Source organism: Marmota flaviventris, chromosome 4 (genome assembly GCF_047511675.1).
Source record: "Marmota flaviventris isolate mMarFla1 chromosome 4, mMarFla1.hap1, whole genome shotgun sequence".
Classification (NCBI taxonomy): Eukaryota; Metazoa; Chordata; class Mammalia; order Rodentia; family Sciuridae; genus Marmota; species Marmota flaviventris.
The window spans coordinates 115071096-115093172 of NC_092501.1; the positions used below are offsets into that span (position 1 = coordinate 115071096).

A 22077-nucleotide genomic window follows, 5' to 3' on the forward strand; every position below is an offset into this window, starting at 1 on the left:
TTTATCTTTGCCGTGATTTCATTCTCAAATATTGTGGGAGTGTTTCTTTCCTTCTTATTTTCAAGTAGAAGGATTTGTTAGAAAAGCCTCTTTCAGACTGTGCCCCTGGGTGAAGGCAAAGTGCAGCTCAGTGATGTACTAATGTACCTAACAGGAGGCAACAAGAGTCAAAATATTGGAACTTCAGATCCTTTAGGAAGAGTAGAGGTCATGCACCAAACTTCTTTGTAGCTAAGAACCCCATAAATGTTTTAAAAATATGAGTTTAATAAACTGCTTTCTGATATTTAAGATAAAATAAAAGCTTACATATTTAACCATTTTATAAATGATATATGAAAAATACTAATTAGATAAGATTTTATAATACCCCTTATATCCTGCTAATTACAATACTATATTTCTACTCCAAATTTACTTCAAAATGAAATTAAAAACTTGTCTTTATTCTGAAGTAACCCCATCAATTTCTTGATCTGTTTGTGTGTGATCCCGCTGACCTCAGGTTGGTTTTTGCTATTGCAAGTTCCCAGGAAGTCAGGACCCTGTTAGCATTCAGTGGTTTGAATGTGTCTGTGGTGCCACAGGGGTTGTGTCCAAGGGGCATGGTATTATGTCCAACTTCAAAACAGATCAAAATAAACAACTGTCCTGGGGCATGTTCAGCTCGTCTTATTTTAGCGGGAGACATACTTGTTATAAGTTTAATACAACTATCTGTTTGTGTTTCATGATCTCAAACTGCAATTAGTTATTGTTATTATTTGTCCACTCTTATAAATTTATATTTTTGTTGCTTTTATTATATTATAGTATCACAGTTGTGGTCACTTACATATTTTTGTCAAACATTCATCTTTAAAAAATTAACTTATTTAGCTTTTAATTTCCATGCAGTAAAACAACTTTTATTGGTATAAAAGGAAACATTCTATGAATGTTGTTCTTTTTGTTTTCTGTTTATATTTTTATTTCCTCCATTGTACCATGGACCTGGAATTTGCCTTTTCAGAAATCTTAGATGACCTTAACATTTATTATTGAATAACATTTTAAACTACTGTTGATATAAACAAATATAACTTTTCACTTTTTGTAAATAACAAATTATCTTGTCAGAATATAAAATGTTCTCATTTAAAATAATTGAGGAGAAAAATTAAGAGTTCTTTTTTTTTTTTTTTTAGTTTAAACTTTTGGATTAAAAGGAAATTTTACTGAGATGTTACTCCATTGGGGAAAATGTACACAAGGCCGCCATAATTCCTCAAGAAAAAGGGGGAAAAAATGTACAGGAGGAGGAGAAGACCAAATTCTGTTTTGACCAAATAATTAGTGTCTTATCAGGTGCAAAATATGATGCTAGTTGAAGCTCAAGGGAGATAATTTTTGATATTTGTTAAAAATACTTCAGATAAAATGCATATGATCTCAGAACACATTCTCCAACAAGAGTAGTATTGTGTTGGTGAAGTGTAATGGCAATTTGTATTTATCACTTAATTAATTTATTCACATATTCCCCTGACAGATTCATGATACTTATCATGGAGATTATTTCCTAGATGTACATTTCTAAGATCCAGAGACTTGGCTATTTTTGCTTGCTGAAAGAGTTTTTGCATGTAATTTGAGCCACATCATTAATGAACTCATAAGTGGACATTGTGGATTTGAGAAAAAGTGTGCCAACATTAAATTTCAAAAAATGACAAAATGTCTTGTAGTATTAAAGCAAAAACATTTTTATTATTAAACTACTAGACTGATGTTAAGAGTAAAAAAAGGAATACATCATGGAAAATTTCAAATGTGATAGATATATAAGTGTAAAAGAAGTTATAACAGCTAAACTATTGAAGCCTTAATTATTTAATGTCCTTGAAAGAAGTAGAGAAAATTGAGACTTAGGAATCATTCCTTGAATACTTTACCCTGTGAAAATTATTGACTTAGTCTTTGATAATATGTAGCCATACTAGTTTTATTCAGCATAATATATGGTTTATTACATGTAAGATAAATAGATCAAAGATAGTAGGACAGAGTTTATAGGAAAGAGAGGTCCATGTGGACAGACGGGGTGTCCATATGGAAAGTGGTGGAGAAGAAAATTTCACTACGCAAGTCCTGGAGGAAAGAAAGAATTCTTAGGGGTAATTGGGAATGTTATTTTGTACCTCATTATGGTACTGCCTATTCTAACATTTAATCTGATTTTGTTTATAATTTTTATTGCATGTATTACTTTCACATTCGTTGACTAGATTTTTAGGGAATGTTCTTAGGGTATTAGAAATACAGACTGACTATGTTTAACTTTTAGAAACAATATGGATCCTATTTGGGGATTTTAGTTGAAATTTAATTTTTGTACATTGTTGTCATAGTAAATGTTTCCTACTTTTCTTTTGAGTAAGAAATACTAGTTTGGCATTACATAACATTTACAGTATCAGTTTTGTTTGTGTTTGTGATGTTGAAGATCTAAACCAGGGCCTAAGGCACACTATACAAGTGCTCTACCATTGAACCACATCCCCAGCTTCTGCAGTGTCAGTTTTTAATTTGATTGCATAAACATTCTGAAAATAATGTGCAATATGGCTTTAAAGAACTTCCCATAAAACTTTTTGTAGAAAATATTTTCTTGGTTTGTACTAAGAAAATGAATGAACAGTAGCTATTTTGGTGTGACACAGCGAAGTTTAATGATCTTTGAGGATTACCTTCAAGCACATATCACTTCATTTTAATCTCTTTATAACTGTTGACAAATTAAGTAAAGGTTCTGACTTGTATTCGAAAGTCATCTTTAAAGCATTGTGTATTTCCTAAAAGATTATTTAAAAATATTTATTAAAATCAATAAATGGAATTTGATTTCATTTATATTTATATTGCCTAATTTTTAATTAGCAGTGTTCTCTACCTAACACTTGTTGAAACTATATTAACAAATTCTTGAACTTGAAATTAAACCTAATAAAAATTATTGTTTTGATGTAATAAGAGTACATTTACTCTTCTCTTTCATTTTAGACAACAGTACTTCAAATTAATCGATGAGTGTGTATCCCAGATTGTATTGCATAAAGATGGAATGGATCCAGATTTCACATATCGAAAACGATTGGATTTAGATTTAAGTCAATTTGTAGGTAAGTATTTCTTCATTTAAATTCAAATATCTTATTTTTTTCTATGACTTGGGTTAGCTCTGTGGTATTGGTTTCTATGATGGACCTCCAGAGGGTCTTTAAGCCCCTTTCAGGGTATCTTAGTAGTCATTATAATACTTATTTATTATTTGCCTTTTTGATTCTGTTAATGTCTTCCACTGATGGCGCAAAGCAATGGGGTGTAAAATTTATAAATCAAGGCACTGGCACTAAACTGTACTCAGTGTATTCTTTACATAGAACAAAGCAACACGTGGGGCACACTTGTAATCCTAGATACATCGGAGGCTGAGGCCGGAGGATCATAAGTTTGAGGACAGCTGTAACAAGTTAATAAGACCCTGTCTCAAAATAATAAGACTCTGTAGTAGTAGTAGTAATAATAATAATAATAATACAAAAGGGACAAAGACATGATTCAGTGCACCCCTGGATGGAACCTTAGAACTGCAAACTAAACTAATCCTGCCAATTTTCTAAAAAGAAATTCCATGTAGTCCTAAGAATAATTTTATTACATGTTGCTGCTTAAGAACATCTTTGCAATATTGTATGTTAACAAATGAATTATATGCGTAAAGCATTTGTGTGTGCCAATGTATAAAATAGTCAAAAACAGTCTTTTAGTTTGAAACACTGTCATGTGAACTTGTTACTCTGTTTAGCACACATATTCATAAAACTGAAATAGAGTGAACCTGTACTTCAAAGACAATGACTGACAGAATTTGTGACCAATTAGAAAACCTGAGTTTTTAAGTGAAAATTAGAATTTTGAAAACTCATATTTATTGCTGCTACCTTTATAGTGTCTTAGTACTAACAAAACAAAACAAAACAAACCTTTCTAGTGTGTTTAGTGGAATAATTAACCAATATGGTTATTTTGATATTTTATAAAGAGATGTGTTAAAATTTGGAGATGTGCTTGACTCAGCAAACTACTCATTTCTAAATAACCAGCGCCTGATGATACAAATTTAGCATAGGCAAAAGATCCATTAAAAGTTAAATAGTGATGCATGATCTTACAGTAACAGTGCAAGTTCATTCATATTTGGATACTATTTAAGAAGTATCATTTGTGAAATTTTGGTGTAACAGCAGAGAATAATATACAGGAAGGTCTGAAAAGGCTATCAACACACACCTCCCATTTTTAACTACTTATCTATGCAAGATTATGTTTTTCTTCTACACTCAGGAAAAGAAATGGAATGTATAGAAGGAGTAGAGAACTAGATAACATTAGTGACACTGATAATGAAAATGCTTGTTTCTGTGGAGAGAAACAATTAGCATTTCCTAAGAGTAAGAGTGGGGCATAGATGCTAAGAAAAATGTGCTCTATATATGTAGCAAACCAAAATGGGAAATGATTTTGTATGGTGTCAGAAAAATATATCCCACCTGGACATTAGGAATGCTTTTTCTTTGGTAGCTGTGGGATTTTGTTATTGAAGTCTTGAGAAAGAAATAGAAAGCTTTGAATACTGCTGGACAATACAAGTGAATCATATTTATACAGTTTTAATAAATTTATTGCTTATTAATTTTAAATGATTAGAATAAATATACAGATTTAAATACAGGAAAGACTTGTATTTATGAGTAGGTGAGAGAAGAGATAAAGTCCAGCAACAGGGGAGACAGGTGTTAAAAAGCATAGGTTGCATATGATTTCATATATCATAGTAATTGAGAGATAATTTCTATATTTTAGGAATCAGAGAATTAATTATTTAGTCCCATGGAGCCATATAACATAAACAATATTTTAATGAGTATTCTGCCCAGTGGCAAAGTCCTAAAAAATAGTATTGCTGTCTGAAAGAAGTGTTTTCTTTTAAAATTTTAGCAAGTATTGCCTAATTTTTAATCAGCAGTGTTCCTCACTTAACACTTCAGTTATTACTTTGTAGGAGAGTTGGTTTCCTTGTGCCAACTCCAATACTTGACATTATGGACCATTTAATCTTTGCTATGAGTTCTCATTTGAAATTTTATATTTTCATATTATTTGGTTGTAACAAACCTTTTAGTAGTTGTTGTTTTTCCCCCTATTATGGCTGCCTGTTTCCTAGTTTCTGTTGGTCTCATTTTTCCTTCTTCCTTCAGAATATTTAAGGTTGATGATAGGAACTTTTGGGTGTTATATAATTGAAATCTCTCCTCTTCCGTGATAGAAGTTTAAAATTGTACTTGGGTTTTTCTTTTTTGATGTCAGGCTTTATAAAGCCACCTCCGTTTCAGCCTCATAATATATTTCTTCATTTTGTTTACATTTTCTCTATTTATCACTATTAATTCTAATTCCATTCCATGATTTTTTCTTTCTAAGCTATTGAATTTACAATGAATTTAAGTAATATTGCAATTAAACGATTTTTGTCATTGCAATTTTAGATGTTTGCATAGATCAAGCAAAACTAGAAGAGTTTGAAGAAAAGGCATCAGAACTTCACAAAAAAGTAAGTAACGTTGACCAACCTTGCCAGACTTTGTGGGGAATCACTGAAGGCATGAATGGACTTCAGGGACTTTGCTTGTTATTCTCTCTCTTTTTTTCCCCCCCTAGGTATTTACCCATATACTGTTCTCTATGTATAATTTCTTAGACCACCTTGTTATTTAAAACTTCATTCCCCATTCCCAAGTTTTGCCTTTCCTGTACTTCTTCCCTTATTTTTTTTTACATTATATTTGTTATAACCTTGTATAGTACTAAATTTATGTACTTTTATGTGTACATGTGTATTAGTTATTTCTCCACTCCAGAGTAAACTTTGAGGGTTTCCCCCCCCCCCCCCCCCCATTCACTATTTCTGCACCAAGAACAATTCCTGACTTTGTGTAAGAACTAAAAAAATATTTTTTTGAATGAAAAAATAAATAGTTGAACAAAATGTTTAGAATCAAAATCCTAAGATGAGTAATTCTTTAGAAGTCATAGTTTAGATTCTTTAGACTGAAATTATATCTGAAATTTTTAGAAAGGTTAAATTTTTGTTTTGAGTTGCTTCATTATTAGGTTGAACTATACCAGGTTGCTGTTTCATAGTTGGAAACTGTTGACTATTTTTAGCTTCATCAGTTTCAACCTTAGTATTTCTGAGAATCCAGCCATTCCCTATTTTTCTCTAAAGTGGTGTTTTTACCTTTTATCTCTGGCTTGGCATGTACCCATTAGACTTTCTTGGTTGTATTCTTTACATTTATATAATCATTCTCATTTGAATTCTTAGGGCTGCTTTCTTCTATTACATTTATATAATCATTCTCATTTGAATTCTTAGGGCTGCTTTCTTCTATCATTAGAATAATAATAATTACCACAAAAAGACTGCCATCATAGCCACACCATAAGGAATATTTATTAAATGAATGTTTGCACCATCCCAAGGTATGCACATGTTTGAGTTGCAGATTCTAATTATGTCTTGAAAGAATTTCACTTTTCCATAAACATCGAAGATCATAACTTCCAAATAATAGGCACCATTTCCTTCGTTAAGGAGTGACATATGAAAAACATTGAATTTTTTTTTTTTTTGTACAGGGGAGTGAACCCAGGGGCTCTTAATCACTGAGCCACATCCTCAGCCCTTTTTATGTTTTATTTAGAGACAGGGTCTAGGTAAATTCCTTAGGCCTTGCTAAGTTGCTGATCCTGGCTTTGAACCTGAGATCCTCCCACCTGAGCCTCCTGAGCTGCTAGGATTACAGGTGTGCTCCACCATGCCCGGCCATTGAAGAATTTTTTGTGTGGAAAGTCCTAGGGTATTGGGCTCGCCAAACATTAAGTGAGAGGTTATATCTAGTCCTTTGGCCTCAGGCTTGTGTCACAGCTATGAATATGAATATAAATATTGTCATTGCCTTGAATGACTTGGTGTACTACAGATTAATGGATCACTTAAGTCTACAAAGTGTCACTGTTGATAGATGTTCATGTTGTAGTGTGAACCTTCCCCCAGTGAGCCTTGTATTCTAGGCTCCATAAGCCCTTTCACCTTTCCTGGCAAGGTTATAATACACTTTCAAGTACTAGAATTGAATACGGCCCAGACAGTGTTTATTTGCTCTGGTTATCATTTTCAGATATATAGTGTATCTGAGTTGAACAATATATTTCTCAACAGATTTCTTTTAAATTACAAAGTTTAAATGTAATTTAAAGATCTTGTTCAAGGTTAGTTGTCTTTTTTTAGTCAGAAATTATTTTTTAGGTATATTCAAAAAATATTGTTTCATAAAAGATTTCTATTGCCATACCATTTTGTATATATCAGCAAAAACTTTGTTCTGATAGCTTTATAAGGACACATGTAAATACCTTGCTTTAGGGAGGAAGGAATCATAGTTGCTAGACACATTCTTTATTTTGGTGCATAAATTTGAAAAATGAAGACCAGAAATGTCAGATAGTGTATAGAGAATATTGAATTATCAACCTTCTTGTGCAGATGTACTAATACATTTACTCTAGGGAACAAAATTAAGCAGAACCTCAACCTTAACTGTGTTTCTTGACATTTTTGTTTGTAATTTTGTAAGTATAATATTGCTGTAGCAACTCTTTTTGGAGAAGAACGCTATCATATCAGATTTTATAAGGTATACTTTTAATGGAGACTCATTTTATCCCTACGGCTACAGTGATTTGACTATAGATATTATAAAAATGCTAAAGCAAAGTTTATGCTTCATCTGATCCTTTTATAGGGGAGGATGTAGAAATTTATCTCTTTGGTGAATAATACAGATACTTTTAGTATTTGCCAAGTTGATTTAATAAATTTTCAGAGTGTACTAATTATGACTGGTTGTTTTAATCATTTTTTTTTCCTTTGGCCCCCTAAATAACACTTTTACTTTCTGAATTTTAGACTAAACATAGAATAGTGTACATATGATATTGTTAAAAGACTTTTTCATTCTTCCTCTCATAAGCATTTATTTTGTGTAGCAATGAACTTTGTCTCAGTAGTAAGAAAGAAGAGAAAATGACCCCTTAATGATCTTTGATATGGGAGGAATGGTTAAATTTAATATATGATATTGACACAGTCATTCAGCACATGAAAATTTGACAGGAGTTGGCTCTATCACTTCATTCCATAAACATTTATTGAATTTATTTATAAATGTAAGGCATTCAAAAGGTAATGAATAAAAAAGGTTCTCACTTTTATGAGTTTCCATGTTGAAGAATGCTATTGAGTCATGTGATGCTACATTTTAAGAATTTTATATGACAGCATGATAATTGTGGTAGAAAAGTCCTATGTGGGATGCGAGCCAACAGGAAGGATTTTTCATCTAGTCTTGGATGGTCAGGGAAGACTTATCCAAGAAGTGTTATCTGATGTCAGTCCTGAAGCATCAGTATGAAGTAACAAGTTGAGGTATTCAAGGAAGAGGTGAATGTAAATTTATTTTCAATTTCTTCTAGGTATATCAAGCTTGACATATCTGCAGTTTGGATATGGTTTTATTTTGTCCTTCTTACAGATCATGTGTTAAAGGATTGGTCCCCGGTGTGACACTGCTGGGAGGTGGTAGAACCATTAAGGTTTGGGGCCCAGTGGGAGGCCTTTAGGTCATTGGGTCATAACATAGTTCTCTGTGCCACCCTTTGAGTCTTGCCAGAGGAAGAGGACTATTATAAAAGGAGCAAGCCTGATTCCTCTGATCTTCTTTATTGCTGCTTCCTCATATAATTGCTTGCTCTGGCATACACTCCTTCTGTTGCTGTCTGTGCCTTGAGGTGATACAGCTCAGGGTGGCCCTTATAATAGAGCTGTGTTATGCCATTTGAACTTTGAATCTCCAAAACTATGAACTAAATATACAAACCTATTTTTAATAAGGAGCCTCTGCCAGTTATTTCTTTATAGTGATGCACATCTGAATTATAAATGGAACCAAAGTCATCTTTTTTTCTTCCTAAAAATGGCTTTCTTACCTGCATTTTATATACTCCTCCTATCCCATGTTACAACACTTTGTTTCCAGTGCAAAAAACACATAACTCTGTACTCATCTTAGATATCCTCTCCTGTTCTATTTCTTCTTTCAGTCAGATACAAACACTTTTGGATTCTTTAGGCTCATTTCTTCTGCATTATCTTCTCCTCCAGCTCAATTCAGATAGGTCCTTAGTTCTTGTTTGGACAACTACAATAGCCTCCAAACTAATCTTTGTGCCTGTAGTATTTCCCTTTTGTTTCATCTTCTACACCTTTCCTAGTTGGGTTTTCCAAAGTGCAAATTGATCATGTTATTTCCTAGCATACTTAACCTCACAACATTCTGTGGATTTTAGGACAAACAAAACAAAACAAAAAAAACTGGTTTATTGCAAAATTCCTTTCAAAATTTAATTCCTAAGTAAATTAATTAATAAAATAGAATATTACAAAATTGAACTTGTGAATAAAAAATTGTTCCTGTGTATATCTCCAGCTTAATCCCCACAGCTTGTTTTTGTATCTTCTTTTGTGCCCCTGACAAAAAAATTGATTGTATTTCCTCTGTGCATTGGTATTCCCTCAGCTTGAAATGGTAAATGCACTTCTCAGCTAATTCTTCAAATTCTTTAAGCCTGATGTTATATATTATTCCTCTAGGAATCATTCCATGGCACTCAGTTCTTCTCTAGCTTTATTGGTGGTACTTCTCATGGAGTTGGGGTATTTGCTTTTACTTTACTATCAGACTCTGCTTACTAGAAGCACTGGCCATGTTCTGCTTAACACTCTTACCTCCAGTACCTAACCCTCTGAGAGAAATGTTAAAGGAGACATATTATTTGGATTGTTATTAACAAAGAACAACAGTGTTGAAAAATCAAGGTTTGTAGAGGGAAGACTTAACCTTGGTTTTGGAAAGTTTTTATTTTTTATTTTGCTTTTATTTATTTTTTTATTTGAATATTTTTCATTAAGCAATTGAAAATGTATTTATGGCTTAATTAGTAGTCTGGTACTTAGATGAAAGATGTCTTGGTGATAGGGATTTGGATGCCATCAGTATATGAATGGTGATGTGGAAGAGGTTATCTTATGAGAAATTGGAATGAGAGAAGCAGAGTGATGAGGCAAAAGTCCTATACTTTGCCAACATGCAAGAAATTGGGAGGAGAAATCAGGAGTAGGAGGAGAAGGGGACAGAGGAGAAGCAGAAGATGATCATGTAGTAGAACATACAGAAAAGATATTGCATATTCTATTTGTAAGTATTTATGCTATAGAGCAGACATGCCCCTTATAGGAGTGTGGAATATCGTATAATTTATTTTGTTCAACATGGTAGCCAGTGCATTGTGTGTGTCTGTTGCATCCTTTAAAATGACTAGTGTGACTGAGGAGCTGGATTTGAAATTTTATGTGAATTTTGTGAATTTAAATTTATACTTAACCAGTTGTGGCCAGTTGAATTGTGCAGCTATTGAGGTACCTCCAAATGTGAGACTGATTTAGAATTTGGAAAGTCACAGTTATTAGAGTAATGGATACTGAAGTGAATGACGTTCAATAGCTTAGAAAAGTGAGAATGGACTAAGAACATTGTAAAAGTTGTCTTTGAAGCAAAATTGTAAGATTATGTTGTAAGGGGTAAGATGAAGGACCAAAATACAGAGGGCTGAGGATGTAGCAAGAGTGTTGAGACAATTGATTTATTTTGTCTCTGGGGAAGCCTTTCATGGCAAGAGGAATTAGGTTAACCTCTGAGTGTGCTTGGGGTTCTAAATTGCTTACTTAGGTTTAGGATTAGTATCTTTTTACTTATTTCATGGTAAGAGTGGCTTGGAGGAGCTGCAGTAGTAGTGGGAGTGGGAATGTTCCTGTGGTTTTGGTGAACTAAAGGACTTTTGGGCAGTTTTTACCTGTTAGTTCCTGTGATCATTTAGTAGGGATCTAAGTTTGAGAGTAAGGATCAGTAGCATGCGATTTAATTTCCTGACATGTAAATGGGAATTAAAATAATATTTCTTGTTTCACAGAGTTTGGGTTATAAAACTTACAAATGCTTCATCTTAAAACTCCAGTATACGCAGGAGACTGGATGCTTCTGTGCAGGCATGGGGATATGCAGTATTTTGACCTTTTGCTCAGTTGTATGTCTTAAAACCTCTTTAAAAGTAGCCTATTAGGAAAGATGAAAAGCATTATCTATACTTTAATTGTAGGGAGATGGTGTGGCTTCAGCTGAGTGATTCAGACTTGGAAGGCCAAAAATCTGGCTTTTTAAGTCTCACATCTTTTACTAGTAACTATCTTTTTGTGTTAAGGGTTTAAAGGCCAGAGGCTACATTTATGAAGCAGTTGCATCTTCTTATAATGATTTTCTTCTTTTAAAAAAGAGCTAAATACTTGTTCTTGATTATGAGACAATACCCTATTTAAATTCAGTTTTCTTTTTTTAAAATATTTTTTTAGTTGTGCTTGGACCCAATATCTTTATTTTATTTATTTATTTTTATGTGTTGCTGAGAATCCAACCCAGTGCCTCGAATGTCCTAGGCAAGTGCTCTACTGCTGAGCCACAACCCCAGCCCCTAAATTCAATTTTCTTAAGAGAGGTTTTCAATCCTGATGATGGCAGAATAGAGCTATTTGAGTACAAGATGGGAACTTGTGATGAGTGGTTATATAAATTAGAAAACTCATTGGATTCCCCAAATTTTATTGTTTGCCTTGCACCCTGAAGGTATAGCACAAAGGACTTTGAAAGATTAACTTGCCATTAATCTCTCAAAGGTACTAGGAGACATGTTGTTATAAGAAAAAAAGCAAGTAACTGATGCATTTATACAATAGAGTTGTTTATTAATAAAATATATTGAAACGGAATGCTTTTAAATCATCTTGATAAACTTCAGATAAGTTTCAAGTATAGGGTTATAAAGGTGGGAGCAACTAGGAATTCAATATAATGTTTTGTTCTCTTATTTTCACACAAAATCACAATGATATTTAGGGACTTTTAAGAAAAATGCCAAGGTCATAGACAACTATGAGCCAGTTTGCTGAGAGAAGAAGGTCATATACTGCATCTCTGACTTGGTCTGCTCCCTTGTGAATGAATGATTTTGCCTGGAACTGGAGAGACCTAGGGAAAAGCTGTGGGTGACTAATCACAAAATCTACCATTTCTTTTATAAAACAAATTTAGAAATGTATGTTCTATTGGCAGATCTTTAGAGTCATATTTTTATATAAAGGATTCTGCTTTTCATTTCCATCTTTCTTTCTCTTTTTCTTTTCAGTTTGAAAAAGAGTTTACTGACCACCAAGAAACTCAGGCTCAATTGCAAAAAAAAGAAGAAAAGATTAATGAGCTTCAAGTACAATTGCAAGCTTTTAAATCTCAGGTAAAATGCCATTCTGGGTGATTTTTATATGGAAACCACATCAGGAGGACAAAGGTCATGTTATATCTTTATAGCATCAAATGTTTAAACTTAAATTTCATTTATATGTTTTCATAATATTGTTTATATGCATTTCTCTTCCGTTTTTAAATTTATTTTTTACTTTATTCCTACTTGTATTTTCAGGAGTCTGTAATATTTTAGGAATTACCCTGCTTCCTTTTGTATTATTTGGGTTTTATTTCTAATGTCTAATAAAACCCAAATGTGTATTATTTGGGTTTTATTTCTAAATAATTAAGCATAAAGGTTAAGAAATTCTTTTGCTTTTAGATTTGTCATTCATCACTGATCTTCATCCTAATACAGGAAATTATTGCTCAAGCTATTTATTTTTCAAAACCTTCAGCCTATGGGTACCTTGCAGTGAAAGATAACCTCTAGCTGAATGAGACTATTTTCTGATAATTTTTCAATTTCCAAAAGTAAACAGATTTAAAACATGACAAAAAAAAAAAAAAAAAGAGAGCAAATCTGGATTATGAAGCAGATATCTCACATACACGCTTTACACCTAAAACATTAGATAGCACGAAATACATCATCTGCATGCTTTATATGGATGAAAACAAGGGGATAGAACATTCAGAGCTAAATTTCTTCATGTACGTTTACGTATAGGATGATGAGCAATAAGTATAGTTTAGCTATTTTCCTTTGTCCTGATTTATCGTTATGTTGAAAGAGTCTCAGGTATACTGTTTTCTGTATTATTGTCCCTTTTGTTTTAGATACTTAATGAATAGTTTTGTTACAAGGGCTGTCTGAAAATGCCTTTAGGAGATAGCGATCTGTTGGATTTTAACTTTTAAAATGAAATTGAATAATGTTTATAAGAAAAACATTCTCATTGAGTTTTCTTTATTTTTCCAAGGAGGAAGTACCATATTTCACTGAATTTTTTTCCTCTTATGGCACCTTACCTTTCATTTTTTAAAAACTTTGTTTTCTGTGGCTTGTAGGCAATCGCTGAAACATTTATAACTTTTTCCTGGCCTTAGCTTATGTAAATTGAAAAAATTTCTTTTTAATTTTGCCAGTTGATACATTACTTGCAAATCCATCCTGGAAAATTCCAGTTTATAAAAAATATTTCCACTATCTTTGGATAAATTATTGCTTCGTGCTACTTTTTTGTTATAAAATGGGAGTGAATTTATGTTTTGAAATAAATCAAGAATTCTCCCAAGTTATATGTAATGATCATATCATTTATGGCTATCCAAGGAAAGCCTGGAATTAAGATATTTAATGATGGACCTCATATTCATTTTTTGAAAAACACTAGCAAATTCTTTCCTCAGATGTTTGTACTTCTCAGGAGATCTGCCCGTTTGTCTTAAGGCTCTTTTCTCTCTCTTGCTCAGTATTTAGTTGAACCCAGGGATGTTTTACCACTGAGCTACATCTCCACTTCCTTTTTTGATTGTTTGTTTTTTACATTTTTCATTTTGAGACAAGTTGTTACAGAACTGCTGAGGTTGCCTTCAAACTTGTTATCCTCCAGACTTGTCTCTTCGTTTGCTGGGATTACAGGAGTGTGCCATTATGCCCAGCCTAAGACCCTTCTCTTTAAGCACTTACTGGCAAATGCCATAATTTCACTGTTCTTTAAAGCTGAGCAATATTCCATTGAGTATATATAACACATTTTCTTTATTCATTCATCTATTGAGGGTGCTAGGTTGGTTCCATCGTCTACCTATTGTGAATTGAGATGCTATAAATGTGGCTGCATCACTATAGTATGCTGATTTTAAGTCCTTTGATTATAAACCAAGGAGTGGGATAGCTGGATCAAATGGTGGTTTTATTCCCAGTTTTCCAAGGAATCTCCATACTGCTTTCCATAGTAGTTGCACCAATTTTCAGTCCCACCAGCAATGTATGTGTGTATCTTTTTTACCACATCCTTGCCCGCATTCATTGTTGCCTGTATTCTTGATGATTGCCATTCTGACAGGACTGAGATGAAATCTTAGAGTAGTTTTGATTTGCACTTCTCTAATTGCTAGAGTTGTTGAGCATTTTTTCATATATTTGTTGATTGATTGTATTTCTTCTTCTGTGAAGTGTCTGTTCAGTTCCTTAGGCCATTTATTGATTGTATTATTTGTTTTTTGAGTTCTTTATAGAGATTAGTGCTTTATCAGAGGTGGATATGGTAAATATTTTCTCCCTATCTTAGGCTCTGTCCTCACATTATTAATTTTTTCCTTTGCTGAGAAAAAGGTTTTTAATTTGAATCCATCCCATTCATTGATTTTTTTATTTTACTTCTTGTGCTTTCGGAGTCTTGTTAAGGAAGTCAGATCCTAGGCCGACGTGGTTAAGATTTGGGCCTAACTTTTCTTCTGTTAGGCGCAGGGTCTCAGTTCTCGTGCCTAAGTTTTTGATCCACTTGAGCTGATTTTTATACAAGGTGAAAGATAGAGGCCTGAACCATATATTCTAATGACTTTTGAGTTTATCAAATGAAGCTTCATGGGTAGCTAACTATCAAATTTACATGAGTGTGAGGACAGATCTTATGCATCTTTGGCATTCTATGGGCAGTCCTGTTCTTGGTCACAGCCTGCAGGCAATACTCTTCATTATGCTTGATGTTCTTAATAAGGCATGCTGTTTGATTTGTGGTCTTTTATAACACTGTTTTTGTTTGTGCTGGTGTCATGTCATTAATTTTATGCTCTTATGTGTGTTCTGCTTTCTATAGTGTACCATAAAACTTTTAATATCATTGATATTTCTTACATGTGCATAATTTGCTAGTTAGTTCTCATATATGTATTTGGTATGAGGGAGGGCTTACAATTGGAGTTAATAATTTCAAGGAATTAACTGTATTACCAGGACTTACTAACCCTACTTCTGTATGATCATAAAAATTCATCTTCTGAATTCTCACCATACTCTGCAAACATAATGGCTCAATGGACATAGCTGTTTGCTTTACACTCCTGATTTCCACCTATCTTCTTTATGGCAATTGACTCTGTAGAATGATGTAGAGTGGAACACTCTTTTTTCACTTTTGGTTTATGATTCTGAGCTTGCCTTTTCCTCTTCCTGTGTTTGTTTATTTCTTCGGTTATATTTGTGTTGCTGGGAATTGAACCTAGGGTTTTGTACATGCTAAGCATGTACTTTGTCATTGAGCTACATTCCCATACCTTTAAAAAAATTCATTTAATTTGAGACAGGGTCATTCTGAGTTGCTGAATTCGGCCACTAACTTGTGATATTGCTGCCTCAGCATCCCCAGTAGCTGAGATTACAGATCTTTCAGGCTTAATCCTTTTATTCTATACTTTTCTTCAATGACTGTCATGTGCCAGTCACTTGTTGAGGTGCTGGGAAAGAGTAGTGAGTAAAACAGCATAGTCAATTCCCTACTGCAGTTTTTAATCTATCAATGAGATAATTGCTACATCCCTGGACTTTTCTTAATTTTTATTTTGAGGTAGGGACTTACTAAGTTGCCAAAACTTGTCTTGGACTTGGTTCTTCCTGGTTCAGACTCTTGATTATTTCACACTTCTGATAAGAGGTAGTAAGAAGAAGTATAGAGTGCTGCCAGTGTAAAATGAGTGTCAAGATCAAACTTTCCTGAAGAAGGAATATGTTAACTCATTCTGGAAAGACTGGTAGAAGATGGTCAAGTAAAAATATAACATACAAGGGCCCCTGATATCAGTATTACGAGTTGGTGCATATATCTAATTAGAAGGAAGTTACTTAAAAGACCAATTTGTAGGGACCTGATCATGATATTTATTTGTAGACCCTACTAGAAATTTTAAGAATGTTTTTCCTAAAGTGCATCAGACATATGGAGAAGATTTGGAAATAACCATTTAATCTTTTTTTTTGTTTGTTTCTTATATATATATTTTTTACTTATCAATTAAATGCATGTTTATAGAATTCTATAGACATGTCTTTTCTCATCCTACATATTATCTGCATATTGTGAGCTCACATTTTCTTTCTTAGCTTGGGTTGTCACCTACAGACAGTTGGGTTTTTATTTGTTCTTTTTAAAAATTTTATTGGTTCTTTTAAGTTATACATGACAGTAGAGATCCATTTTGATAAAATTATACAAGGATGGAATATATTTTATTCTAATTAGGACTTCAGTCTTGTGGATGTACATGGTTATGAGATTTAATATGGTGTATTCATATATGTACTTAGGAAAATTATGTCAGATTCATTCCACTGTCTTTCAGTTTCTATTCCTCCTCTCTTTTCTTGTTTTCCCTTTGACTAATCTACTGAACTTCTGTTTTTCCTCTTCAAGTCCCCCTTATTTTGGGTTAGCGTCCACATGTTAGAGAAAACGTTGGACTTTTGGTTTTTGGGATTGGTTTGTTTCACTTAGCATGATTTTTCTCTATATCCATCCATTTACTGGCAGATATCATGAAGTCATTCTTCTTTGTGGCTGAGTAATACTCCATTATGTATATGTATCACAAGTGCTTTATTCATTCATCTGTTGAAGGGTACGTAGGTTGCCTCCATAATAGCTATTATGAATTTTGCTGCTATAAGCACTGATGTTGCTTTGTCACTATAGAATGCTGACTTTAAATCCTTTGGGTATATACTGAGTTGTGGGATAACTGTTTCCAAAGCTGATTTCATTTCTAGTTTTTTGAGGAATCTCCATACTGCTTTTCAGAGTGGTTGACCAATTTGCCCTCCCACTAGCAGTGCATGTATGTACTGTTTTCCCTACATCCTTAGCAACATTGTTACTTGCATTCTTAATTGCCATTCTTGTTGGAGTGAGATAAATCTCAATATAGTTTTTTTTTTTTTTTTTTGAGAGAGAGAGAGAGAGAGAGAGAGAATTTTTTAATATTTATTTTTTAGTTTTCGGCAGACACAACATCTTTGTTTGTATGTGGTGCTGAGGATCGAACCCGGGCCGCATGCATGCCAGGCGAGCGCGCTACCGCTTGAGCCACACCCCCAGCCCTCAATATAGTTTTAATATTCATTTTTCTAATTGCTAGAGAGATTGGACATTTTTTCATATATTTGTTGTCTGTTGTTTTTCTTCTTTTGAAAAGTGTCAAATAAATGTCATTGCCCATTTATTGATTGGGTTATTTGTTTATATATATACACATACACACACACATACATACACACACACATATATTTTTTTGGATTTTTGAGTTCTTTGTTTATCCTGGAAATTAACTCCTTATCTGAGGTGTGTATTACAAAGATTTTCTTCCATTTTGTATGCTCTCTCTTAATGTTCTTGATTGTTTCCTTTGCTGTAAAGAAGCTTTTTAGTTTGATATCATCAATTTTTGATTTTTTTTATTCTACTTATTGTACTTTAGGAGCCTTTTTGAGGAATTCAATAACTGAGCCAATATGTTAGAGTATTGGGCCTACATTTTCTGCTAGTAGGTACAGGTTTTTGGTTAGTAACCAGGTCTTTGATCTAATATGAGTTGAGTTTTGTGCAGGATGAGACATAGGGTTTAATTTTTATTCTACTACATATGGATTTCCAGTTTTCCCAACATAATTTCTTGAAGAGGTTGTCTTGTCTCCAGTGTATGTTTTTTGCGTTTTTTACATAGCTGATTTTCAAATCTCAGACATCTCTATACCCATTTCCATAGTGGGCATTTCTACTTGTGTAGCCATCACTGTCTTCAAATTGGGAATTGTATTTCTGGCAATTATATTTTCTTGAGAACAACAGCTATATAACTCTTATATTAGAAATGTTCTCAGAGTTTTATGTTTTGGTTAAATTATATTGATATTAGTTAATTTTGGTTAAAAATGTATCTTAGTTTTGAGTAAAGTACACTTTGTACACATTTGTAAACATGTTCTCAGTTGTTTCTCTTATTACTTTTTTCTCTAGTTTGGTGCCTTGCCAGCTGATGTCAGTATTTCTTTGCCACCTTCAAAAGAAGATGGAGCTGGTCACCCACCACTTCCTGCTCCCCCTCCATTGCCCTCTTGTGGAGGGTTGCCACCTCCACCACCCCCTCCACCACCACCTCCACTTCCAGGAATGCCCTTGCCATTTGGTGGTCCTGTGCCTCCACCTCCTCCTCTGGGCTTTTTTGGTGGTAGAAACTCTCCTCCTCCACCAACACTGCCATTTGGGTTGAAACCAAAGAAAGAATTTAAACCTGAAACCAGCATGAGAAGATTGAATTGGTTAAAGGTGAAATGTACAAATGGAGGAAACCATACTTCTATCTAGATTAAAATTTTATTTTGGATTGACTAACATGTAATTTCTAGTGGGAACCCTAATCAAAGTGACAATGAATAAAATGGTATTATTATTATTTAAAAAATAGGCATGTTGAGACAAAGTCCTATGTTATGGACTAAGTTGTCCTGGTTCATAAATTTGATGAGAATTGATGTTTCAATGAGATTTGATTTGTAATTAAGTTGATATTTCACAATTATTGTGATGGAAACTTACATTTATGTAGAACTTTTCAAAAGTACAAAAGTCTTAGTGTTTTTAGGATTTTTTTCTCTGTTGGTAGCTATTGGAAAAATACTATGTATTGTCAGAAGCTGATACTTAGGTCATAAGAATTCTGAGTCTGGCAGAAAGTTAGTTTGATGGTCACATAAATTGGGGAAATGCTGTATAATGAATATATCTTGCCCTTCAAGAGTTGTAGTGGGGGTGAACATTAATAATCCTCTGAGAAATACAATTGAGAAGGAATAAATTAAACTTTATTTCATTCAGCTGCAAATCCCTACCTATTTGATCATAGAAACTTTTTCTTTCTCATCAGAACTTAATGTCCTTCACAATTTGTACTTCATTGAACAGACTTTGGGGGAAAATCTTGCAGAGATTACTTCATAAACATCCGCTGGCAGCTTTGGGCCTGGGTGTATACATTGCGATTGGGCTGGGACAGGTGAAACACTCAGCTGTTTGTGAATCAGTCTTCTCCCTGATTGCAGATCAGACCTCATGAAATGACTGAAAACTGTTTCTGGATAAAAGTAAATGAAAATAAGTATGAAAATACGGATTTACTTTATAAACTTGAGAATACTTTTTGTTGCCAACAAAAAGGTAAGCTTAACATCTTGGTTATGTATTTATATTTAGAATTTTAATTGCCAGTTTGCATATCCAGCCTCTACAAACATTATTTTAAGAATCCTATCCCTTATATTTTTACATTACAAATGATAAATTATCTCAGGAGTATTTAAAAGTGAATTTTGTTGTAAATTATATTAAAATGGGCAATTTTTAAAATGCAAATGATTAATATAAACTTTTATTTTAAAGTTTTTTTGTGTAATAGTTGTTTTGACGATGTTCTATTGTGGTGAAATAGTTTTTTTTTTTTTTTTTTTTTTAAGAAAGTTTTTTTCAGAGTCAGTTTTAGCATGTGAATTTCCTTTAGTTTGAGAAATAGAAAAAATAAATGTCAGCCTTTCTCTAGTCAGAGTTTTGCCACACTTAGTATTATAGTGACTGCTCCATAATTAGTTGGTATAAGCAAATGAGATAGAAATATCAAATATATTGTGTATTCAAAGTTGACTTGAAAAACAAGTGTTTTAGTATGTTATGATCTTTTTATTAAAAACAATGGATTTAATTTTGCAACTTGTTTTGTGATAGCTTAACCTGTGCAGTGTGTTTTTTAAAAAAATTGTTTTTAAGGACATGGGCTTTTTTTTTTTTTTGTCTGAAAATTGAATTCATTTTTTCCAGTCTCCCATGGGCTTGCCACTTATATTCAATGCCTGATAATAACATATTTTGTTAAATTAATTTTTATGTGTATGTAAAACTTATACTTTTGGTTTGTAGGAAGGCATTTTAGATCAATCATTACCTTTTAACTTTTGAAAAGACCCTTTTCCACCATAGCCCTGTGTCACCTATGTCCCTGGGTTCATTGAACTCAGGGCTGGCCTGGAAAGATTGTGCTGGGTGGATGTAGGTGGGAGACCTGGGTATAGACATAGAGGATTTGACTTCTTAAAATGCTTACTGTTTACTAGGTGCCATGGTAGAAATGCCCCAAGTATCTGATTTAACTTGATCATCACAGCAGCCGGAGAATATTGGCAGATACCTTAAAAACTTATTTGTATTCCTTTGAAATGTTTTCTGAAAGGTCATCGTAAAATAGAAATTCTCTTTAAGAGATTATTATAAAATAAAGTAGCTTTCTAGAATTTGTGGTACATCAAAACCCTTTATCAGATATTTCTGTGAGGAACATTTGTCTTGACTAAAATATTAAAAATAAAATATTGTGGTCTTTGAAAATGGAGAATTCTCAGCAAGCTCACCATAGGAAAACTTGTAAAGTAAGCAGATCTTAATTTTACCTTTTGATTATGGAGAATCAAAATTTTCTTTGAATAAGATTAGTGCACTCTTCAAGGCAATCAAGGAAAATATATGGCAGTTAAAATGTGTATTTACATTTAAAACACTTCAGAATTTCAGATTTCATAATCTGGAATTGATTAGTTTTCTCTTTGCTTTGCTAGTAGGTGCAAATGGTGGTACCTAAAAGCTATTTAAGTAATGCTGCCATCCAGCTACTCTTTCTTTTTTTCCCTCTTTACTCTGATTACTTTCTTAATTAATGAGGCTCAAAAGGGAAACTTGTTAGCATGTATTTAATTTAACTGTAGTGTTATCCCTAAATGAAATAATTGGACCTTTAAAAAATTCTTAAGTCATCTAACTTTAGCCTTGAGATTCAAGGTTAAAAAAAAAAAAACAAAAAAGGATGTATTTGCTCAGTCTAATACTAGTTGTACCGATTAAGATGAGAAATGATGATCATTTTCTGAGTCTTCTTACTTCCATCCTCCTTGGCCTCTTAGTATCTTTGTTCATTCTGTCCCCTTGACTGGAATCTTTGTTATTTGAGTCAGAAGCAGGGGATCACAGCATCTTTTGTCTCAGCTCAAATGTAGCTTTCCTTTTTTTTTCCTTTGGTGTGTGTGTCCATGGATGATATTTTCAGGGTGAACAGAAAAGATAGAAAGCCCAGGGATGTGGCCTAACCAATGCTAACATTTCATAATGCCAACCAGAGATGAATTGTGAAAGTCACTTTATTTTGTTCTGTACCTCAAGGAATAATTTTTAGAGAGCATTATATAATTATATATGATTTTTGGCATTTCTGGTAAAGTATGTAATTGGAAAAGGCCAATCATTGTTGCTTTTAGAAAAACAGAATTTTTATCGTGTAGTATAGCTAGTAAAAGATAAGAAAGGAATGGAAAGAGAGATGTTCAGAAGGCTTAGGAAAGACTATAGGTTATTGGAGTGGACAAGCTGCTCCTTGAAGTCACTTTATTTACATGGGCTACTGAGGTCCTGGGTCCCAATATTAATATTTGCCTATCCCCATGACTCCAAAGATTTGAATGCATTTTATAGTT

The 22077-nt window shown here is 33.2% G+C and overlaps 1 protein-coding gene across 1 annotated transcript in view; it reads left to right on the plus strand.

The window, feature by feature from the left end:
* Positions 1–22077, plus strand: part of Diaph3 (diaphanous related formin 3) — a 474806-nt gene that overhangs the window by 156054 nt on the left and 296675 nt on the right. Inside the window, exons 13-17 of the mRNA XM_027938043.3 lie at positions 3043–3161; positions 5589–5653; positions 12457–12561; positions 18527–18835; positions 19609–19723. Coding sequence (XP_027793844.1) covers positions 3043–3161; positions 5589–5653; positions 12457–12561; positions 18527–18835; positions 19609–19723 — 713 coding nt within the window. The remainder of the gene's footprint in view (positions 1–3042; positions 3162–5588; positions 5654–12456; positions 12562–18526; positions 18836–19608; positions 19724–22077) is intronic.